This window comes from Herpailurus yagouaroundi, unplaced genomic scaffold, assembly GCF_014898765.1.
Source record: "Herpailurus yagouaroundi ecotype Mexico unplaced genomic scaffold, PumYag 142, whole genome shotgun sequence".
NCBI lineage: Eukaryota > Metazoa > Chordata > Mammalia > Carnivora > Felidae > Herpailurus > Herpailurus yagouaroundi.
The window spans coordinates 60,204,219-60,225,786 of NW_024412397.1; the positions used below are offsets into that span (position 1 = coordinate 60,204,219).

The 21,568-nt window shown below is 46.0% G+C and overlaps 1 protein-coding gene across 2 annotated transcripts in view; it reads left to right on the plus strand.

Moving 5' to 3' along the window:
- RAB31 (RAB31, member RAS oncogene family) overlaps positions 1–21,568 on the plus strand; it is a 135,830-nt gene that overhangs the window by 41,150 nt on the left and 73,112 nt on the right. For both annotated transcript variants that reach the window (XM_040479406.1, XM_040479407.1), the window contains exon 2: positions 18,108–18,187. In XM_040479406.1, coding sequence (XP_040335340.1) covers positions 18,108–18,187 — 80 coding nt within the window. The remainder of the gene's footprint in view (positions 1–18,107; positions 18,188–21,568) is intronic.

Sequence of the window (21,568 nt, forward strand, 5' to 3'; positions counted from 1 at the left end):
TTCCTTTCCTTGTCAAAATAAAGTCAATCAGTTGTATTGTTGTAAAGCTAGAATACAGAAGCAAACATTTGCTGGCAAATTAGAGGATGCACATAGCTTTCTGTAACTTAGATTCTTCGTGCATGCGTAGCAGTCATGCCTGTGGCCCGCAGCGTGGATGAAATATGCTCCAGTGTAACATGTGGCCAAGTGAGGGCTCCTGATGCTTTGGCCAGAGGCAGACGGACTTTGCTGTTGGCAAGGCCTGGACATCAGGCTGTGGAGATCTTTTCCAGGCGCTGCACGTCGACTTTTTCTAGGTGGGAGAACTCGTTATTCTGATGTATTGTTCTCCAACCACAGTGGTAGAGCAGCACATTATTAAGCTATGGTTTGGACGTGATGAAATAATACTTATGTCAGAAACTGACTTCAGCTAATGCGTATAAAAAAGCAATTGTGTGATGCCGTGACAGGGCAGTGAAGGGGTCGAATGGAGAGGAGAGTGGTGATGGTGTAATGTGACCAGGGCTTATCTAGAAAGTCCTTAGAGATGTTTCCTTTAGGGGGTGGGGGGGGGGCATGTCAAGCTTCACATGGGACAGTTTATACGAAGGTCCAACTTAAAAAAGATACAGGGTGTCTCATGGAACCTAAAGGCAGGAATGCAGCGGGGCCTCAAGATGATAGGGAACGTCCTGGGGTCACTAGCAGCCCTGGGGCTTGTGTCTTTGGGCTGCTTCCTTCCTTCTTCCGTCAGATGGAATGTAAAGATGGCTGCCCTCAGCTTCCAGCTCACGTGACACGGGTCTAGCTCCTGGGAGCTTCATCTCTGTGTGGAAGGACACACCGAGGGTCCCTTCCCAAGTGCTTGCTTGTAGTAGAAGTCTCTTTGCGGCACCAGCGAGCCTTTTTTGATGAACAGAAATGTGAAATCTGGTGATGTGGAGGGGGCAGCTCACCAGCTTGAGCATCCAGTAGATGTCTGGGTTTTGAGAACTGACTGATACGCCGTTCTTTTAAAACTGCAGTTTCTGCATATGTTTTATATGTTGTATACTATCTTAGTACAATAGCACATGTATACAGGTTGTAAGTAAATATACACATATTAGAGGATGTACGCAGTCGTCTTTTGTGGCTAGGGGTGTGCAATCAGAGCAGTTTGGAGACTCTTACTTTATGGAATGGTGATACTACATATTGGGTTTTCTCCCCCACAACATCTCTGGGAATATTCAGTGATTCTTACAAGGGACCGTTTCTATCTTGGGAAGTATAAACTACACATTTTCTTTCCTCTCAAAAACGGACTTCTTAAAGAGATCTGTCTCCACAGATCTCGAGGCACCCACAAGTGGAATTTCAGTGTCGGTACATGAAGTTCAAATGTGCACTGATACCTGTACATCTTCGTTGAGTGGAAAGTTGGCCAGCGTGTGGGATTACCAAGTTGTCTGTTCTTATTTGCATTCAATTATTTTTTTAATACCAAAGTTAACCAAAGGTGTTCATTTACAAGTTACAAACTGCCTGTTACTTCACTTTGAGATTTCGTAGCTCTGGACATTTTCCTCCCCAGTGTTTGAAGGTCCCACATACTGAGATTCTATAAGGTCTTAGGACTCAGATGTGGCCTGAAGATGGTTTAGTGATGGGGAAAGAAAGAACTAGGAGATGGAGGCCTGGGATTGGCCTTACCCCATTCCCGTGTGACTGTGAATTGCACTGGGCCTCAAGTTCTCCATCCATAAAATGGGAATAATGATACCTCAGAGTCACTATGAAGGTCAGACACAATAATGTGAGTCTGCTCTATAAGCCACAGAGCTTTTAGAACATAGGTTAAGGTAAAGACGGGCCATTGTGTTCGTTTCTCATGGACTTTTCAGGAGGGGCACATTCTCACACAACATGCTTGAGGGGACTTGTGGGGTGCCAAGGAACTCACCACTGGATCTGAGCAGTCACACCCCAGGGTGGGCGAGAGATTGTTCGCGAGTATGGTGCGTGGCTACTTGCCTCTCTCTGTCATGAAGGTGAATTCAAGACAAAAGTCCACCTCTCTGGGCCGTTAAGACCTTGAAGTCTGGATCCGTTCCTTGTTCCCAGGTTTGTAACCCGTGTACTTCTGGGACAAGAGGTATTCTATTGAATCTCCTGTGCCTAACATAGTGGCACTTATGGCTTAGACACGCAAGGTATGCTTAGCAGGTGGGAGAGAAGTGCATCATCAAACTTGTTTGCATCTCCAGGACTTGTCACAGAATTGGGAGCCCAGACGGTGTTCGTCACCGGGTATGGGATGGAGATCAAGAGCTCGGGCCTCTGAGCACAGACCCATTCAATTGCTGAACCTCCCTAAGTCTGTTTTCCCAACTGTGAAGCATGATAATAGTCTTTCATAGATCTGGGCTGAAGATTAAATGAGGTGATGCAAGGTAACAACACAGAGTCTAGCTTAACAAAATGTCAACTGTCATCACCGTCGTGATGAATAACATGATTAGTATGATTAAGAGCTCATCGGTGTTGTGATTTGGAACTTGGACGCTCAGAAGCTCCGTTTTCGCCTTGATGTCTTTAACTGTCTTCCATTCAGTTTTCCCTTGGTCATCCTTTGTGTTGCAGTTTCAACTTACCTGGACACGTGCAGTTGCTTTTTAGGGCAGGTTCAGTGCAGTGTCCTTGATCTTGACCTCTGTCTGTGGGAAGTTATTCTCTGGCAAGGTTTTAGGTTACTTTTCCGTGCTGGAGGGGTCGCAGGTGTTTGTTCAGACGAGGGTTGCACCAGAGCATTGAGGGCGTGAGGTTGACTCCACAAGTTCATACCCAGCGTGGCAGTGAAGAGCAGACCTGCAGTCACTTGCTTTCTTCTTGACCTTCAGCTGGTCTTTGAGTGAGGAGCAGTTGAGGATGCTATATAGGAGAGCATGTTTCATTCAGAGAGTATATTTCCATGGCTTTACTGTTTACTGTCAACACAACACCTGTTCAGGTTGTTCCTGGGAAATTTGTCCACATCTGAGTCTGTTTTTATCTGCAGACACACTTGTTTTCTCTCCTTTGGAGGATAAAAGAGCAAAAGCGTCTCATCTTTGATCTTGGAACCTTCGGCAGCGGTGACGGGGTGGGGGTTTCTGCTGACCTCTGCCTGGAGGCTGCAGTGTGGACAGGATTCTTCAGGGAGCTGTGATGTAGGCAATTTTGTGTTTCCTGGTCACATTTTTTTTTTTAATTTTTTTTTAACGTTTATTTATTTTTTTGGGACAGAGAGACACAGAGCATGAACGGGGGAGGGGCAGAGAGAGAGGGAGACACAGAATCGGAAACAGGCTCCAGGCTCTGAGCCATCAGCCCAGAGCCTGACGCGGGGCTCGAACTCACAGACCGCGAGATCGTGACCTGGCTGAAGTCGGACGCTTAACCGACTGCGCCACCCAGGCGCCCCCCTGGTCACATTTTTAAAAAATGTTTATTTATTTATTTATTTAGAGAGACAGCGTGTGAGCAGGGGAGGGGCCGAGAGAGAGGAGAGAGGGAATCCCAACCAGGCTTCGTGCTATCAGTGCAGAGCCTGACACGGGGCTCGATCTCACGAACCCTGAAATCATGACCTCGGCCGAAATCAAGAACCGGATGTTTAACCGACCGAGCCACCCCAGCGCCCCTCCTGGACACATTGTTAAGCTAATAAGTATAATATCTTAGCATTTATTTCCAAGGTGCATAGATTGAAAGTGAGGGTGGTAGTAATTCATCGCTTTTATTTGTATTTTGTAGTCTTTTAATCACTTGTGGAAGCACCGGTGGACATTAAGCTGGAATTCTAAACCATGAGGAAGTCAGGCTAGCATGATGGTGATGGGGGGATGTTTCTGTTCACATTCTGGAGGCCAACTCCCCTTCCTCGGACACATTCCCTTCCTTTCTTGCAAATGCCTTTCCTGATGCTCTTGTGATCATGAGTCTAGCCCTTGATCTAGCTGGCCTTCCTAAGTGTGGGAAGATTCCTAATACATCATAGGTCAACACCGTTATTTATTTATTTATTTATTTATTTATTTATTTATAATTTTTTTTCAACGTTTTTTATTTATTTTTGGGACAGAGAGAGACAGAGCATGAACGGGGGAGGGGCAGAGAGAGAGGGAGACACAGAATCGGAAACAGGCTCCAGGCTCTGAGCCATCAGCCCAGAGCCCGACGCGGGGCTCGAACCCACGGACCGCGAGATCGTGACCTGGCTGAAGTCGGACGCTTAACCGACTGCGCCACCCAGGCGCCCCAACACCGTTATTTAATTGGAACCGCGCTAGGGTGAGGAGGATGGGGAAGTTGTGAGCAGACTGTCACGTCCCCAGCTTGCTCCTTCTGCAGCCTGCAAGTGTGTGTGTGCCCTGTTTGACGAAATCACAGTTGCTGTCAGCGAGTATCTTGATTAAGGGCTCGCTACAGGTAGTTATATTGCCCCGGGTTTCGGCTTGGTGACCTGCGAGGCCTTGAGTGTTCGTTCACGTGAGTGAGTTGTCTGAGGATGCTAACTTTTCACATTTATTACAGTCGGGATGTAGGAACTGTTCCTTTTGTCTGCCCTGCAGAATCGAGCAGAGAGTACAGGCTGAGCTCCTGGAGAGTCTTAGCACTGACATGATCGACTTTGGCCACCGTCACTTGTGGATTATACTGGCACACGGTAGGTGCTCAATAAAAATGCAGCCAGTGAAAGAGCAGCCTCCTAAATGGCCTTTCTTCCTTTGGTTTCCTTCTGATCCTCTTAAAGTGCCACAACAGGGTGGATTTCATTGGTTCCCACTTTCCTCGGCCAACTTCCGGACTCCTTAACAGGGTTAAGACCGCGCCCTTGGCCTGTGGATGCTCTGGGCTCTGTCTAGAGTGAATGATGCTCTGGTTGTTAAATCATCCTGACCTGACTCCTGCCGGGCTTCCCTCTCTCTCTAGCCTGCAGAACATTCCTTTGCATTCTCCTGCTCCTTTGTTTGCAGGTGCTTCTTCCTGGTGAGTGTATCAGCATTCCTTCAGGAAAGGGGAGCTACTATGGGACAGGATTTATTGCACTTTGTTGCCCTTGATATGAATGTGGGCAGTGCGGTGAGGGGAGGTCTGGAAGAAGGAGCTTGAAAATCAGACGAAACCCCTCGAGCCAGAGAATCGCCAGCATGGTGGTTGCATGGGGGCTCTCGCGGAAGCTCTGAGAAGCCGACATAGCCAACAGCAAGTGGCCTGCAGCGGGGTGGGGTGGCAGCTGTCTGTGGACAGCTGCTGAGGCTGTGGTTGGGAGAAAAGGCGGGTACAGAAGGGGGCTCTGCCGGGAACCTCTTTCTACCTGTGTGCTGAAACCTTCGGGAGTGTATAACACAATCTTGACTTCCTGCAAATTCCCTTTTTGGTCATTTCTAACCCAGAACCTTAGGGAGAAAGGGATCCTGGGAGATGTCGTCCCTGCTTTAAGCCAGGTTGACATTAGGGTAATCCAGGATGGTGCACGATAAGCCAGGGTCGCCGAGCCTGTGGGGGTGTGTACACACGCGTGCATGGGTGTGCATGTAGGCAGCTGTGCGTAGGCATACGCACATCTGTATGCATGCACACCTGCGGGTGTATGGTGCACGTGTTACACGCACACATGTGCTTCGCATCCGCTATAGGGAAATGTGTGAGAATAGCAGAAATAGGGAGATAGAGTCCCTGGATTTGAGAGCTTCTTTAAGCCAGTGGATCAACAGGAGAGGCCAGAGGAGGGGCAGAAAGGGCATCTGCCAGTCCCCAGGCCCTCCATCCGTATATTCTTGGGGGGCTGTTGGATCTTTGCCTCTGGAAGAAAAAAACCTCAAACGTCCACTAAATTGAATTCTTGGACAGACTGTTTTCTCCCCATGCTCTGTTCCTGTTGCTAGAATCCAGCTCCCCCACCTACCTTCCTCTGTTTTCCGGTCCTATTCCCTACCTTGCCTGGCTAATGCCTCCTTTTGGTTTCAGATGTAATGTCCCTGCCTCCACAAAGCCTTCCCTGATCTCTCAAATGTGGGTTCGATGTCCTTTTGTTTCCCCGTCATGGCACTTATCACGGTATATGACACTGTCCAGTTTATTTGTCTGTTCTTCACTGGTACAGGAGTTTCGTGCGGGTTGGGACATATGACCTTGCTGGGACTGATCAGCGGTCACCATTTCTTCCCTTCCCAGTGTCATACGGGGATAAGTGGCTGGCCTTCCGATTCCAAGTTCTGAGCTGTGCGTGCAAGCATTATGCATGCGAGCATGTGGGGGTATTGATGATTCACCCGTCCCCCTGTGGGTGTGGCCAGATGACCCCCTACTACTAGGCCCTCACTCTGAAAGTGCAGTACAGAGGGCAGAACCTCAGGTCATGTAACTTCTAACATCTTCAGAGTTTGCCAGATAGCCTTGGTAGATGGGGACAGGAAGTGGGGCAGGAGAAGATTAAGCAGAACTCATAATCTTTGAGGTCAAGCAGTGTGCGGATTAGAGATAAACCGGCAGTGGTAACTTTGTCCTTTCTAGGGGTTGGCCTCAGTGTTGCCTTAAACACAGATGTTCAGAGATTGGGGGGGGGGTGGTGGCTAGCTTGTTGCTCAGTATTCAGAAGGGAAGGGAGTCAGAGGGCGTATGGATTCAGCAGATCTTACAAATATTTAGGTCATAAGTGACAGAATCTAATGAGGGACCTTCTCACCAGAGAACCTTACCTACCCACAAAGGTAACGTGTGATTTTGAGGATGCCAGGTGGCTGACACCCATGAATCATCCTATAGAAGGGTGACAGGAGTGGAGATGATGGTCTTTGCATGTTGTGGCTTTGATGTGTTGACGTGTCTGTTATTAGGATTGTGTCTGTGTCTGAGGCCCCCTGGCTAGAGGGGGGAGGCGGTGGTTAGAAAGGGGAAGCATCAACCTAAGGTGCGGATTATCTAAAGCACAGAGGTGAGGAAATGAGCTCCCGGATGTGTCCTTCCTCCCTCGGGCTTCCCACAGAGCATGAACCATCCAGGCCATGGTCCATCTCCTGGGTGGGAGAACATTCCTATGCTTCTCCCACAATGCCTCGTCATGGCTCCTAAGGACCAAGTAAGGGTGTGTGGATGGAGGAGGAGGAGGAGAGGAACTGAAACAGTCTCTGCCTCCTCCCACTGGTGTTGGATTCCCTGTTGACTCACTAGGTGGAAGTGATACCAAATGAAGGAGAAGGTTTCTAATGAGATGAAAAGATGCTTAATAAAATGAGGCAACCCTTCACAGGGAGCTGTGTGAGTGGTTACTCCAAACAACTGTGAAATGTCTCTAATGAGATCTTAAAAGCAAATTCTGAAGTCCCCAGTTCTCTGCTCTCTGATCTTGCATGCTGTGATCTTTCCCCCAGAGGTTTACCCTTGAGATTGAATTTTTGCTTTACATTGTAGCCCTGTGTCCACCATAACTTCATTGGCTGACTTTGGGGTTATCCTCAGTGCTTAAATCACTCTAAAACAGGTTTTGTCAGTTTAAGTAATGTAATATTTTTCCTTTCTCGTGGCCCTGAGAGCAGGTTCCTGGAGGAGTACTCAGAATCACTGCTCTTGGGGCAGAGCCTCGTGAGTCCCACACAGCTCTGCCGTCATCCCTTGGGGGCCAACTTCTCATACTCCTGATCTGCCCTTAACTTTCATTTCCTGCTCTGCAAAGTAGGCCTAACTCTACTTCATTAGGGTTGCTGCATGGGTTAAATAAAATTTGTTCAGAGTCAGTGCTTAATACACATTGTCTGCTACATTTCTATTAGTTATCCATTGCTGTGTAACAAGTTGCACCAGAATCTGACAGCTTAAGACAACATGCACTTAATTGTCTCACGGTTTTGTGGGTCAGGGATCTGGGCACAGTTCTACGGGTCCTCCGGGCTCTCTCGCTGGTTTCTGGCGGGATGCAAGGCTAGATATTTTATGAAATGAGTGGATTTTCTCCCCGGGAGGAGGGAAGCCTATGTCTCTGTCATTTGTTGAGTGACCCATCTTGCCCAACTGAGAGCCCACACATATGTTGCTTGTGAGGAAGGAAAGGTGGCCAGAAGACAGTTAGTTCCTTTGGTAGGAAGTATGATATAAGTAAACAAACAAAAAAAAAAAAGTGTTAATTTTTTTTTTTTAAACAGTTAAGATCACACCTTCTAAGACTCATTAGATAAACTGAAATTTCTGCTTAGCTGCACAGAGTTTGTACATTGGGACAAACTGCTCTCTCAAAAATGCCAAGAAGCAGCGGGGGCTGTTGTAAGAATAACGGAAGTGAAGGAGCTATGGAACTTGCCCTTCCCCTTTTAAAAATTGTCTTCCTTCTTCTTTTCCCTCATTCACTTATCTGTAAAGTAAGGCGAGAGGAGAGGGGGTGATCTGAGAGGATTTCTTTTTTTTAATTTTTTTTATTAAAAAAAAATTTTTTTTTAACGTTTATTTATCTTGGGGACAGAGAGAGACAGAGCATGAACGAGGGAGGGGCAGAGAGAGAGGGAGACACAGAATCGGAAGCAGGCTCCAGGCTCTGAGCCATCAGCCCAGAGCCCGAAACGGGGCTCGAACTCATGGACCTCGAGATCATGACCTGAGCCGAAGTTGGACGCTCAATCGACTGAGCCACGCAGGCGCCCCTGAGAGGATTTCTTTAAGAGCCGGGGGAGGAGAGGGATGGAGTCTCTGGTGCTCATCTTTCCTCACTCCCAGTGCGTCACTGACTCTGGCTTCCCTGGAACTTCTAGAACATTCCTCTGCCACCAGCAGGGCCGAGAAGACACTCTACTGTTGGGGCCAGAGCACCCATGCCTGACCGTTTTCTAAACTTCAGAGCCCACCGGATCTGCCACCTCTGGAATCATTTGGTTGGCTCAGCCGGTTAAGTGTCTGACTCTTGATTTTTGGCTTGGGTCATGATCTTACAGTGGTGAGACTGAGCCCAGAGTTGGGTTCTGTGCTGATAGCATGGAGCCTGCTTGGGATTCTCTCTTTCTCTCTCTCTCTCTCTCTCTCTCTCTCTCTCTCTCTCTCTCTCCCCCTCCCCCATTCTCTCTCTCTCTTTCTCTCTAAGTAAATAAATAAACTTTAAAAAAAAGTGGAAAGAGGACAATATTTTTAAATATTATAAATAGTTTCACACTAGCATTAGTTTCTTTGGAGTGTATGATGTCCCAGAAACATGGCCATCTCTTCTATTTAGACACTTATCTAAGAGTCACAGAAGATCTGGGATGGAGTCTTAGCCTCGACACCCATGTCCTTGGACAAATTGCTGTGATTTCCTCCTCTGAAATGAGGATGCTAAGACTTAATCAAACGTGACCAGAGATATGAAGGGACAAGGCAGTTTAACCTTTCCACAGACAGTAGAAACCGACCCACAGAGGATGTAGATTATAGAATTGTCAGACATGGACTTTAAAATATGTAAAATATAAATATGTTTCATATGTTCAAGGAAATAAAAGTCATGATTTCGAGCAAGGAATTGAAAACTTTATAAAAAGGAAAATTTTACGAAAGAAAAAAATATAATAAATTGGGGCTCCTTGGTGGCTCAGTCAGTTAAGTGTCTGACTCTTGACCTCAGCTCGGGTCTTGAGCTCAGGGTCGTGAGTTCAAGCCTCATGCTGGGCTCCAGGGTGTGAAGACTACTTAAAAAAAAATACAGTAATCGATATTGGGAAAGCGATTAATGGGATCACCACCATGTTAGCTGCATCTGTAGAAAGAACTAGAAATTAGATCAGAAGATCTCCAAACTGAAACTCTGACAAAAAGATGGGAAGGAAAAGAAAAGAATGTAAGAGATATGTATGATAAGGTGAAAAAGTTTAGTATAGGCACAACTGGAATCCCAGAAGGATAGCAGAGATATAGTAGAGCGGAAGCAATACTTGATACCTTCCATATGAAATGCCTAGCTTGGTGCCTGGAACTCTCTATGTGCTCAGTAAATGTCAGCTTTTCTTATTGCCCATATTACTATTTTGCTCACTCCTGCTCCCATGAAAGATTTGTGCTCTAGGGAGTATTGCTGGCGTCCAAATCCACTAGACCATTTGTTCAACAAGATCTCCTTAGTCTCCCAGGGCGTTCTGCTTGCACTGAAAGCCTGGGTGTCTACTTGCCACTGTCTGAAATCCCCAGTTTGAAATTAGAGTAAGTTTTCCTGTGGAAACAATAGGTTATCCTATAGATATAAACAGACAACGGTTTCTTCCGCCGTGTAGAGTTCAGCGGCGAGTTTGGGAAGTAATCTTTATTTATTTACAGCATTACTTCCGCGGAAGAATGCTGTCCTGACTTCCAAATGATTAGCCAGCAAATACAGTCTTGGAACGTAGCCATCAGTCATCAGTCATGTATTGGGGGTGGCCTGGACAATGACCTTGGTCTGGTCACTCTAACCTCCTGTCTTTGATTCCGTTGTAAAGTTTAAGCCTAATGTGAGTGTCCTGGCTGTAGGAGTTGGGCTTTATCTTTCCATCTCCCATCCTGGCATATTGCTGACCACACAGGCAGTGAATAGACTGATGGATGCACGGCTTCTGGAGAGACATGGTTCGGTCAGCGAATATAGCCCTGGAAGTGGGGAAGGGGTGTCTGAACCTTGATGATGCTTTTACTAGTCGTAGGACCGCAGGCAATTCCCCTAACCTTTTAGTATTCTATTTTTTAAAAATTTATTTACTTATTTTGAGAGATAAGAGAGCACGAGCAGGGGAGGGGGAGAGACAGAGGGAGAGAGAGAGAATCCCAAGCAGACTCCACACTGTCGGCGCAGAGCCCGACTTGGGGCTGGAGCTCACAAACTGTGAGATCATGACCTGAACCAAAACCAAGAGTCGGACACTTAACACCCAGGTGCCCCACCCCTAACCTTTTAGACCATGGTTTCCTTACATGAGAAGTGTGGACAATGCCATCTGTCCTCTGCTTTACAAAGGGCTGTTGTGAGGACCCCGGGGAGATAGAGTAAGTGAATATGCGTGTCTGTTCCCTATTGAACCATCTCATTATCTCCTTGTGGGTTTCATGCTCCTCATTTCTGCTTATTTCTTTCAGTTATCTAAGAGGATATTTTTAACATCTCTTCTGGTCACTTTTTGTATCCCAAGCAATGACATCTTATTCTCTGTATGTATACTTTCCATTATTCTCGTATACATCTAGAAAACTGCGGACATTTCCAAGCTAGGTTCATTAGTGCCCACGGGGCATTGATCTAAATGCATAAATTCACTTAGCGCTATTTACATGCTTAACATTATGTCCATAAGCATTTTTGTCCCCATGAGGTAGGTAGAGAAGATAGTTTAGTGACTCTCAGACTCAGGACAGAACCGACCTCTTTCAATATGAAAGATTTCCTTTTGTCATACATGTAATTAGGTTCTCTTTGTAAATGGATTTCGAGATGTTTGTTGTAACACAAATCACTGACATGTTTCAAAATAACTGTGGCCGAAGGTATGGCAAAGTTATTTGTGGGAATGCTTAGGGGCTTTTAATTTGTATTGTATTCATCAAATAATTGTATGGTATTCTTTCCTAAATACGGTGGAATGCCTGTAGTTGAATTTTCTTGCATTGCTAATTCACTTGTTTCCTAGAACGTAGCGTAAAGGCTGAGATTTACTCTGCTTGGAGAGAGGTCTCACACCATCAAAGGACATCTTGTAGAATGTGTGGTAATAAAACAAGCATATTATAGACTTGAGTCTAATGATTTTTATTTTATTTATTTGTTTGTTTTTGCTTTTATGGCACTTTTTTTTTTTTTTTTTTTTGGTAGTGATTACTGTGATTTACAAATATTGAACCCTTTTCTTTTCGGTGCCAAAGAGATTTAGGGCTCCGGGGCAAACAGGCCCATTAAATCTGTAATCCCAATAAAGCTTTAAATGTCATCCAGGAACAAAGTACTTCAGTTCTCCCATGGAAAGAGTGTTGTAGGGACAGAACTGGCGTCGTGGAAAGAGTATTGTAGGGACAGAACTGGCGTCGTAGGGACAGAACTGAAGTGATGCATGAGAGATCTCCAGGGAGCTTACAGGATGCTCCGGGGGTGATGTGCAGTGTTTTGGGCTTGAGTCCTTAGGCTGGCCAATTCAGGTTTCACAGAAGCAGTGACCTCTGTTGTAAGGGGTGTGTGTGATTGGGTCTTCTGCAGGTTGCTCTGACATAAACCTCTGACACGCAGAGGAGTGGAATGGGGGTGTGTATCCTTTCCACCTTAGCCAAAGCTTTAAAAAAAAACAAACAAACTTGGTGGGTTCGTATGGAATTTGTACGGCCTTTCCGTGGGGTTTCTTTGGAATTAGGTGCAGACTGTGGAGTTGCGCGGGTTGGGATATGCTTGACAGGGGTGTATTCCTTTGTGTCAGCTCCTGTTCTCTGTTCTGGGTGGATCTGGGGTTTTGGGCCATGGGAAGGACAGGTGGTGCCATGGGGGAGCCCTGGCCGGGATAGTGGGGACCTGACCGGCTGACATGGGGCGTGCTGGTGAGGCCGTGGGCCGGGCGCCCTATAGTCGCAGGAAATGGACGTTCTCTCCTCCATGACCTCCTCTCTTCAGTGTCGGCAACACACGCTTCCTTCCCCATCTGCCCCAAAGTGGAAGTAATAAGCACGTAACACTACCCCAAATCACTAGTGGCTACTCTCTGCATCTTCCTGTGGTTTGTCTCCACAAGGCCATCTCAGGCGCTCAGGGTGGTGTGTCCAGTGTCCCTGAAGAGACCTTTGCTCCCCTGGGTTGGTCTCTACGATGCTTTTGACTTCGCTTACCTTTGGGGTCAAAAGGTCAAGCCATTTACCATCCCATGGTTCTCCCTGTGCCTCTCTCTTTATTTTGTTTCTCTCCATGCATCAAATCTGGCTGGCCTCCACGGTCCTCCTAAAATCCTAACTTAGCTCCCTATCAACGTGTAAGACACTCAGGATTTTTTAGAAGTGTGCAAGGCTCAAAGGCCGAACACTTAAATAAACGGATGACTGAATAAAACAAATAAATAAATGCAAAAAACCCTTGCCATGTGGGTTCTCTCTAAACCCTAGAGACAGGTGCTGAAAGGATCATTTCCAGAGTTCACATTATGGACAAATCGTATTCTGCCCCTTTGACATTTTGGTAGGTGTGAAATTAAAGCTTAAGAGATTACTGTCTATACCACAAGTTATTTAACTTAGAGTGTGTTTTTTGGGCCATTTCTGATTTTTATAAATAATACTTCAGTGAAATTTTTGTGTTTATTTATTTTTTTCTTCTTTTAACTATCTTCTTAGGAATGGAATTCCTGGGTCTGTGATTCTTGGTATTGTCTCTCATTTCCTTTCCATAGAAGGCATGTTGGCTTATAATGCTGTCACCAATGTGCGTTCCTTCTTAATTTCCAGAAAAAAAAAAAAAAAAACCCTGCCTACTCGTAAAGACATCTAAAACACCCACAGGACAGTGCTTAGTGAGTTTGGAGAGGAGGAGAACGTAGGAGCATGTTGACTGTTGGGAAGAGAAGGGCAACGGTAGGGGATGGCCATTTGTTCTGGAAACACACCTTGTTTGAGTCCTACGGACTGCCTGCAGAGCTGGGCTGAAGAGATTTGGAGGCCTTTTTCAGGTTCAATAAAATAACATGTCCTCAACTGATTAGTGATGTCTTCCATTAGAGCAGGATTAGCAGTGGTGCTAACGTTGCCTCGGACCTTCCCTTCTTTTTCTGGAGACGTAGGAATGCTTCCTTGAAGCCTGTTGCAATAGTCCGGGAGTGAAGCAAATGGATGCCTCGTGTTTTACGTGATAGCAGCTGCAAGTTTGTGGTTGGTGATTTCATAACTACAGATTTACGTGTGATTAATAAATGTGACAGTTCGAACAGCAGAGACTGTCACGTTAGAGTAAGTGGTGGTTCTCAGGGGATTGCATTATTAGCCCCAGAAAATATCTTTTAAGGGGTGCATTTCCCTTTTAAGAAGATGGAACCCATCGCTAGGCCTCAGCCTGTGTCTGATATCAACCACACAAACGAGAGTACAACAAAACACTGATTACCCCCAAGGGAGGATTCTACTAAACCTCATTCCTGGTTTGTGGAATCAGGACTGGTTTTATTCTAGTGCTTCTTCAGTAGCTGGTGGTATGTCCGCCTTTTATTACAGGTAAAAACCCCAGCAGGTTTATTTGGAGGACACACGTTGCTACAGTGAAAGGCAGTAATACAAGTCCTCCTTGCGAGTTCTAGAAAATGGACTTTGTGGGCAAGAAACTTACATTTGCCAGGGAGGTTGATTTGAACCTGGTAAGAGCCTCAGGGGGATTTCACCGGAGCTCAGAAAATTAGGTTCTGACTCGACCAGCCAGCTGTGTGACTCTGAGGAAGTCACACAGCTTCCTCTTTTGCAAACCTAAGAGACTGGACACGATGGACTATGCTAGTCTCCTAGTCTTACGAAATGGAAAAATGTCGGCAGAGATGAGTTTCCTTCCGTCCGTGTAAGTCCACTAAAAATAAAGTAGCCTTTGGAGAATGGTGGGCAGCCGTGGTCCCCCTCTCTCATCCTCTCTCTCTTCAGATGCCCTTCTTCCCCTGGTATGCTTTCCGCTTTTCCTGCTTTAAACCTTTATGTTATCCCATGCGACAGTCATGACTCACTGGCGTTTTCCTCTTGCGGTTGTGTGTCACCGTGCCAGCGAGGTTCCTGCAGGAAAAGGAACTCCCAAAGCCCAGTGATTCATGACACGGCCCTGTCTCCCGGAGGCAGGCTCCCTCAGCAAACCTGGAGCAGGGCCTTCCCCTGGTGGCCAGCTGGGGAACAGCTGGCCACTTCTGGAGCGTCACAAAGCCACTGGCCACAGAAGATTACTTGAAGCAGTTCTTTGTAAGAACACCGCCTTTTCTGAGACCGACTAAAACCTTGCCTATCCTTTTGTCCTTTTATTTCTTTTCCTGTCGAGGGAAATTTTGAGAGTGAGTTTGTAAAAAGAAAAGAAACACTCAGTGTGTTTGGCTGGAAAATGAACTATTCAATCTGAATTTGAGCAGGCTTGCTGCTTTAACTCTTCAGAAAAGCTGGTATTTTAAGCCCGAGTTATCAGTAGAAGAGGATGAGTTGAAAGGAATCATTTCCAGATGGCTTTTGAGTTTTTTCATCCTCAAGGGCATTTTGAGGGTTCGCCTTGCAGGATCATGGGGGCTGTTGGGGATCTGGAGCTGGTTGTTTTGAGCAGGGCCCTTGGGTAAAGTGAAAGGGTCGACACCCAAAACGGGCTTTCTAGAGCAGAGTCCTCACTGTGACATGCACAGTCTCGCCAAAGCCCTCTAGGCCGAGGGCCAGTCACAGAGAGTAAGTGCCACGGTGGTTACAGGGGGTAGGGCCTCTGGGGGCTGGTGAAAACTGGAGGTATTCCAGAGGGGTGGTTTTTCTCAGCTTGGAAGCAGGGTGAGCTTGGGGGTAAGCCAAAAGGACACCAAAGAAGGCCTGATCGGGGCAAAACTCGGGAGGGGCGGATTTGTCACCTGAGCCCGGGGCAGAGCAGTCCTGCGCACCTGGGTGTGCGGGTACCCCCTCCGCCAGGCACCTCTCCCGGCTGTGGGAGGACCAGCGAAGAGCCGGAGAAAGAGGATTCCTATGCTGTGGTCTCGAGATGCTAGAGAGGGAGGGGACAGGCGCTCGCATCAATCTGCCTCCCCACCATGGGTGGGGTGCACAGACGGCAGAGATGAATCCTTTGGCATTCCTTGTGAGATAATAAACCTGAGACCTGTCTCTGCGGGGTGGAGGAGTTCCGACTGTGAGCTTGGGGACATAAAATATGTAAAAATACAGATCAGCGTGGTCAGCGGTAGCCATCTACCCGGGTGTTTGCAGAGAGCAGTTCGCCTCGTGAGACTTCAAGTTCGCCTCGTGAGAGCATGAGAGCGCGTTTTCCTTCTCTTCAAGGGCAGGGCAGCACCACCCCTGGCTTTTCAGTTTCTCTGGGGTTGCATGGGCCGAAGGGACTGCAAGATCCCCTCCTCCACGGGGCAGGGGGGTGGGGCAGAGGGTGGTTAAAAGCAACCGAGATGAAAACAACTGAGTGGAGTTGTGGGTTTTGGGGAACCGTGAGGCATGTTAGCCGGAATCCATGCGGAAGGCTCAGCTCAGAAATAGCAGCGGCATATTGATCTGGAATCCGAGGAGCTGATGTTTTAATTCTGTCGCCACCTCTCTGAACTCTGCGCGTCGCTGTGCATGCTGCCGATAAGCGGCTTTGGGGCTTTTTTTCAGTATGGCTCATAACCAGTGAAGGCCACTCTCACTGGGATAGGACACCTTTGGGACAGTGATCTTCTGATGAGTGTCACAAGCTGGGGCCCCTCTTGCTCTATGTTGGCTGGAATTGTCCCCTAAGCACGGGGGGTGAGGAATAAAAATAACTCAGCTTTCCAGCTGGTATTTCAGATCTCACTTCACATCACAGTGTAAGGAAAAGCACGTTTTCCCAAGTTTCAGCATTTCCTCCGGGATCTTTAGGCTTTCAAATCTACACCTTTAATAGAGGAGAACCATACCGCTATTTGTTCTTCTTGGGCTATGTCTTGTTTCCCGTTCACTTATAGACCTCAAAATGTCCCCATGATCTTTCAGATAAGCAACGTGTTGAGGAGGCCTTCTCTGTGTCAGTAGTCTGTGAATCTGGCGTCTTTGTGCCTTGCCACCCCTCTCAGAAGAGCAGTGACCTGCAGCTGAGGCCAGTTGCTTTGTTCTAGTATGTTCTACTTTCTGGGCAATCTCGGATTTTACCTTATACCTCTTCCTTTGAAGTTTCCACTTCTACCATCGTATTGTTAATCTCTAAGGTCAGTCTTACTCTCTGAATAATCTTCTGAAATAGTATCCTACTCTTTTTTTGTGTGGGTATAAACATCTGGTCTTTCTTAGCTGAGCGTTTATTTTTAAAAGATTAAAATGTGCGCTGAAAGGTCTGTTTGCACTGGGGTTTGTAGACTGGTGCAACATGGCTTTTAGTTGGGTGGCTCCAAGTATCAGGATCTGTAGGATTTTCCTCTTACCCGGAGGGGACTCCTCACCTCTTCTGTCTGGGCTCACAAAGGGCAACGGGGGTCGCAAGCTCCCAAGCCCAGCCCTGTCTGATACAGATTTACTGGAGACCCAGCTCCCACCTCCTCCTGGGGTTCAGGAGGGTCTGGCCTCTGGTTTTGTGGCCAGGGGCACCAAGGGTATGTTTTTGTGCAGCCTTTCAGCTGATGCTGTTTTCAGCCTTGTCCTCCAGTTCCTGATTCCTTCAGGGATTCTGTGGCATGAATTGTCTTGCTTCTCAGTGGCTCTCCTCCCTGGCGGCCCTGAGGGCTCCAGCTGCTTCTTTCGCAGTGACCACTTGGCCACATGCTTTTGGTTGACGTCAGTTGTCTGGTGTTGTCTCGTCTCCAGATTTGTTTGACCTTGTGAATTTGTACCTTTTATTCCTTAAACCATTTGACAAGGGTTTTGGAGGGAGTGGATATAAATGCATGTGTTCCATTTCCAGTATATAATAGACCTCTATCCTAATCAGCTTTAAAGAATTATTTAACAGGGAAAGCACTGAGATGAGACCTTTATATAATTAAGCAAAATTGGAGGTTACTATGCAGCCATCAGATTCTGAAGAAAAAGTGCTAGAAATGCAGAAATTAGCATTCATAGGTCTTGCAGGGTGATACCCAGAAAAATAGATTACATAGTTTTCGAGTGTTAAGGTTTCGAACAAAATCAGTTCTATCTCTACCAAAACAATGTGTTGTGTTTACCATACTTCTCCAGGCCCTTTCAAACATGTTCAAATTTCTGGAAATACATATATTGTAACCATGCCAATTCTAGGTTAATTATTAACCTAGGGGACGTGTTTCTAAAGCTTATTTTTACCATACTTCTTTTCTTTCTATGAAAGCAATACAGTTTCATTATGGAAAATACTGGTAAGAAACAGAGGAGAGTATCCTCCCCTACTCCCACCAACCAGAAATAGCCTTTCCTGCTCTCTGGTTCTAGGTGTATTATACTAGGTTAGAACTGATACCCTTGGTCTTCATGGCTCTGTCCTCATTCTTTTCCAGGACACCGGGGTTGGGAAATCAAGCATTGTGTGTCGATTTGTACAGGATCACTTTGACCACAACATCAGCCCGACCATTGGGTAAGTTCCCGTATGTTCTCCTCTTTCACATTTCTTCCCTTCAAAAGCACTTGGAGAGGTCACTTTGTGCCTGAGCCTGCAAGCTGGTGCAACATGGCTTTTAGCCGGGGCAGGGAGTTTCCAAGTATCCAGATCTGCAGAATCTGAAAGCAGTTTGCATCCCAGCCAGTGAGAATCAATCCCAACTGTAAAGACTTTGAAGGAAATGCAGGGACTTTTAGGCAATGTGTCCTGCCTCGCTGTCCCTGTCAGTAATTCTTTTTTCCTAGCCAACCGTCCTCTTAGGCTGCAGCCTAAAACCATCAACTTCATCTCCAAGAGCATTACTCTGCAAATCATGCCAGCTTTATTTTGAGATGGACAAATCCCCAGAGGTCCTGCTCTAGGTACCCTGCCAATAAACCTGGAAACACTGTCTGCTCACACAGCACAGCTGTCCATGCAGTCCGTGGGGCAGATTGATTTTCTTTTCTGGATTAATCAAATGTCATTCTTATGCTTGGGGAGGGGAGGTGGATTATTCACTTCTGAGACCCCAACCTTGGACTATGGGAGCATTTTCCTATTCCATTTTCCCCTTCCCTACAGACGCTTTTGCCAGATGTGCTTGGCTGGGCCGTTTTGCAGGTGCTTGGTTTTTCATTCTCTTAGAACTTGGCCTCGCTGATTTTTCTCCCTGAACATATCATGCTCTTTGCGGAGAGCAAAGGTTTTATTTTGTCTTCAAGGGAAATGTGTGTTTCTATATTTTAGCAAGGATTGACGAGGACAGGAGCGATCGTCTCTATCGCTTGTAAGTGGAGAAGCTCCAGCGGTTGGTTGATAGGCCAGTGGTTGGAGTGGGGTAGGTGAGAAAATCCACTGCCTTTTGCAATTTAAAAATGGCTTAAAGAAACACGTTCACAAATATATGCGTCAAGAACTGTGACGGCAAGCTAAGAAGTTAGCTGTGCCTGGTTTATGGATGCTGGTAGAGGACACACAACTCCCGGATCAGACACGGGGAAAGTAGCAGTTGTTGGAATATCATCAATTTGTTGGTTCTCCGAGCACTAGTCCTGTAGTGTAACGTGAAGAGGGTCAGATGACGCCCTACATGCAGTAGGTTGAGTCACAAGAGAGGACCCCCAAGTGTACAGATCCATAATAGGATCTTTCATAATAGGCGGTAAACATGTCTGTGCTTCGCTCCAGAGGGAGACCTTATTTCTCCCCTCCAAGGCTATTTGCTATACAAACATCTTTGGAAACACAGTCTGGAAAAAAGACTGTGCGTCTGCTTGCACAATGTGGACAACGGTAGAGATCCGTGGGAGTTGTCTCCCGACATAGGCACTTCTATAGATCGGGGACAGTTTTATAGAGGAAATTCTTTTTATTCTTCTCTGTGATGTACTTTAAAAAAAATTTTTTTTAATGTTTATTTATTTTTGAGAGAGCAGGGGAGGGGCAGAGAGACAGGGAGACACAGAGTCTGAAGCAGGCTCCAGGCTCTGAGCTGTGAGCATAGAACCTGACGTGGGGCTCCGAACTCACGAACCACAAGATCATGACCTGAGCTGAAGTCGGACAGTTAACCGACTGAGCCACCCAGGTGCCCTGTGATATACTTTTATTCTTCTTAATTTTCCAGTTTTGTGTGTTTAATAAAAGCCAAACCCCTGAGAGTGATTGACTCTGAGTGTGGTTTTGGAAGATGGAGGAGACTCTCACCTTTTACTTTTTAAACTTAAAAAAAAGTCATTTTTAATAACCAATCTGTATTCCTTTTGTAATGATTTTTCTAAATAAAAAGGTTGGGGCGCCTGGGTGGCGCAGTCGGTTGAGCGTCCGACTTCAGCCAGGTCACGATCTCACGGTCCGTGAGTTTGAGCCCCACGTCGGGCTCTGGGCTGATGGCTCAGAGCCTGGAGCCTGTTTCCGATTCTGTGTCTCCCTCTCTCTCTGCCCCTCCCCCGTTCATGCTCTGTCTCTCTCTGTCCCAAAAATAAATAAAAAATGTTGAAAAAAAAATTAAAACAAATAAATAAATAAATAAATAAATAAAGAGGCAATGCATGTTCTTACCATAAATTATGGTAAATACATAAGTGTTCAGCATGACTTTTACACATAGGTGTAAGCATCCTTGTGCCTCTAGTAGGCATATCATTTTGGTCATAGCATCTTGGTCAAAGCAAGCCATAACGCCAGCCCAGATTCAAGGAACAGGAAATAAATTCCACCGCCTGGTGGGAGGGGCGGCATTCAGAGGGAGGGTGGTAGCCGTTGTGGAGATAACCAGCCAAACCCTGTTAACTCTGCTTTGTCTAATAAATATATTGTGGTGGTTTGGGGTTTTTAAAAAAGTATGTATTGTGTGGAAATTCTGTACTTAATGGTCATTTTTTTTTCTGTAAACCTAATACTTCTCTAAAAAAGTAGTCCATTAACTAAAAAATCATGCCTTCATTCCTCAAATTATAATGCTCATTATGAAAAATTCAGACCATCCATAAATATGGAAAACAGAAAGTGAAACTAGAGGATTTTACTAGCTCTCTGATCCCATTTTCTTCATTAACATTATCATTAGAGTCCAAAGTGCATGTTAAACATACTTCCTGTAGGGGCGCCTGGGTGGCGCAGTCGGTTAAGCGTCCGACTTCAGCCAGGTCACGATCTCACGGTCCGTGAGTTCGAGCCCCGCGTCCGACTTCAGCCAGGTCATGATCTCACGGTCCGTGAGTTCGAGCCCCGCGTCGGGCTCTGGGCTGATGGCTCAGAGCCTGGAGCCTGTTTCCGATTCTGTGTCTCCCTCTCTCTCTGCCCCTCACCCGTTCATGCTCTGTCTCTCTCTGTCCCAAAAATAAATAAACGTTGAAAAAAAAAAAATAAACATACTTCCTGTATTTTCTATGTATATGCAGGTATACAAATACATAATTTCTAAAACCAAAAATGCCAACGCATTCTACCTGACACACCACAGCATACATTTTTTTATCCTCTAAGTCTGCCTTATTTTTCTTTCATGAACACAGATTTCTTGAAAGACCATGAATGGAACACTTTGCATACTGTCTGTGCATTTCCTTGACAAAGTCAAGATTAAAGCCTAATTTTTCAGTTTATAAAAGTTTATGTTCATTCTAAGAAAACGCCCAGAATTTATAAAAATTGGAATCATAGTATACATATGGTTTTAATCCAGTTTTCTACTTAATATATTTTGAACATTTTCTTATAATACCAAATAATCTTCAGAAATACGATGTAAATACTATTTTCTCTGATTATAAAAGTATCATATACTCGTCCTAAAAAACAGAAAATGAAGAAAACTGTGAAGAAAATATAAAAACCACCCAGAGGGGCACCTGGGTTGCTCAGTCGATTAAG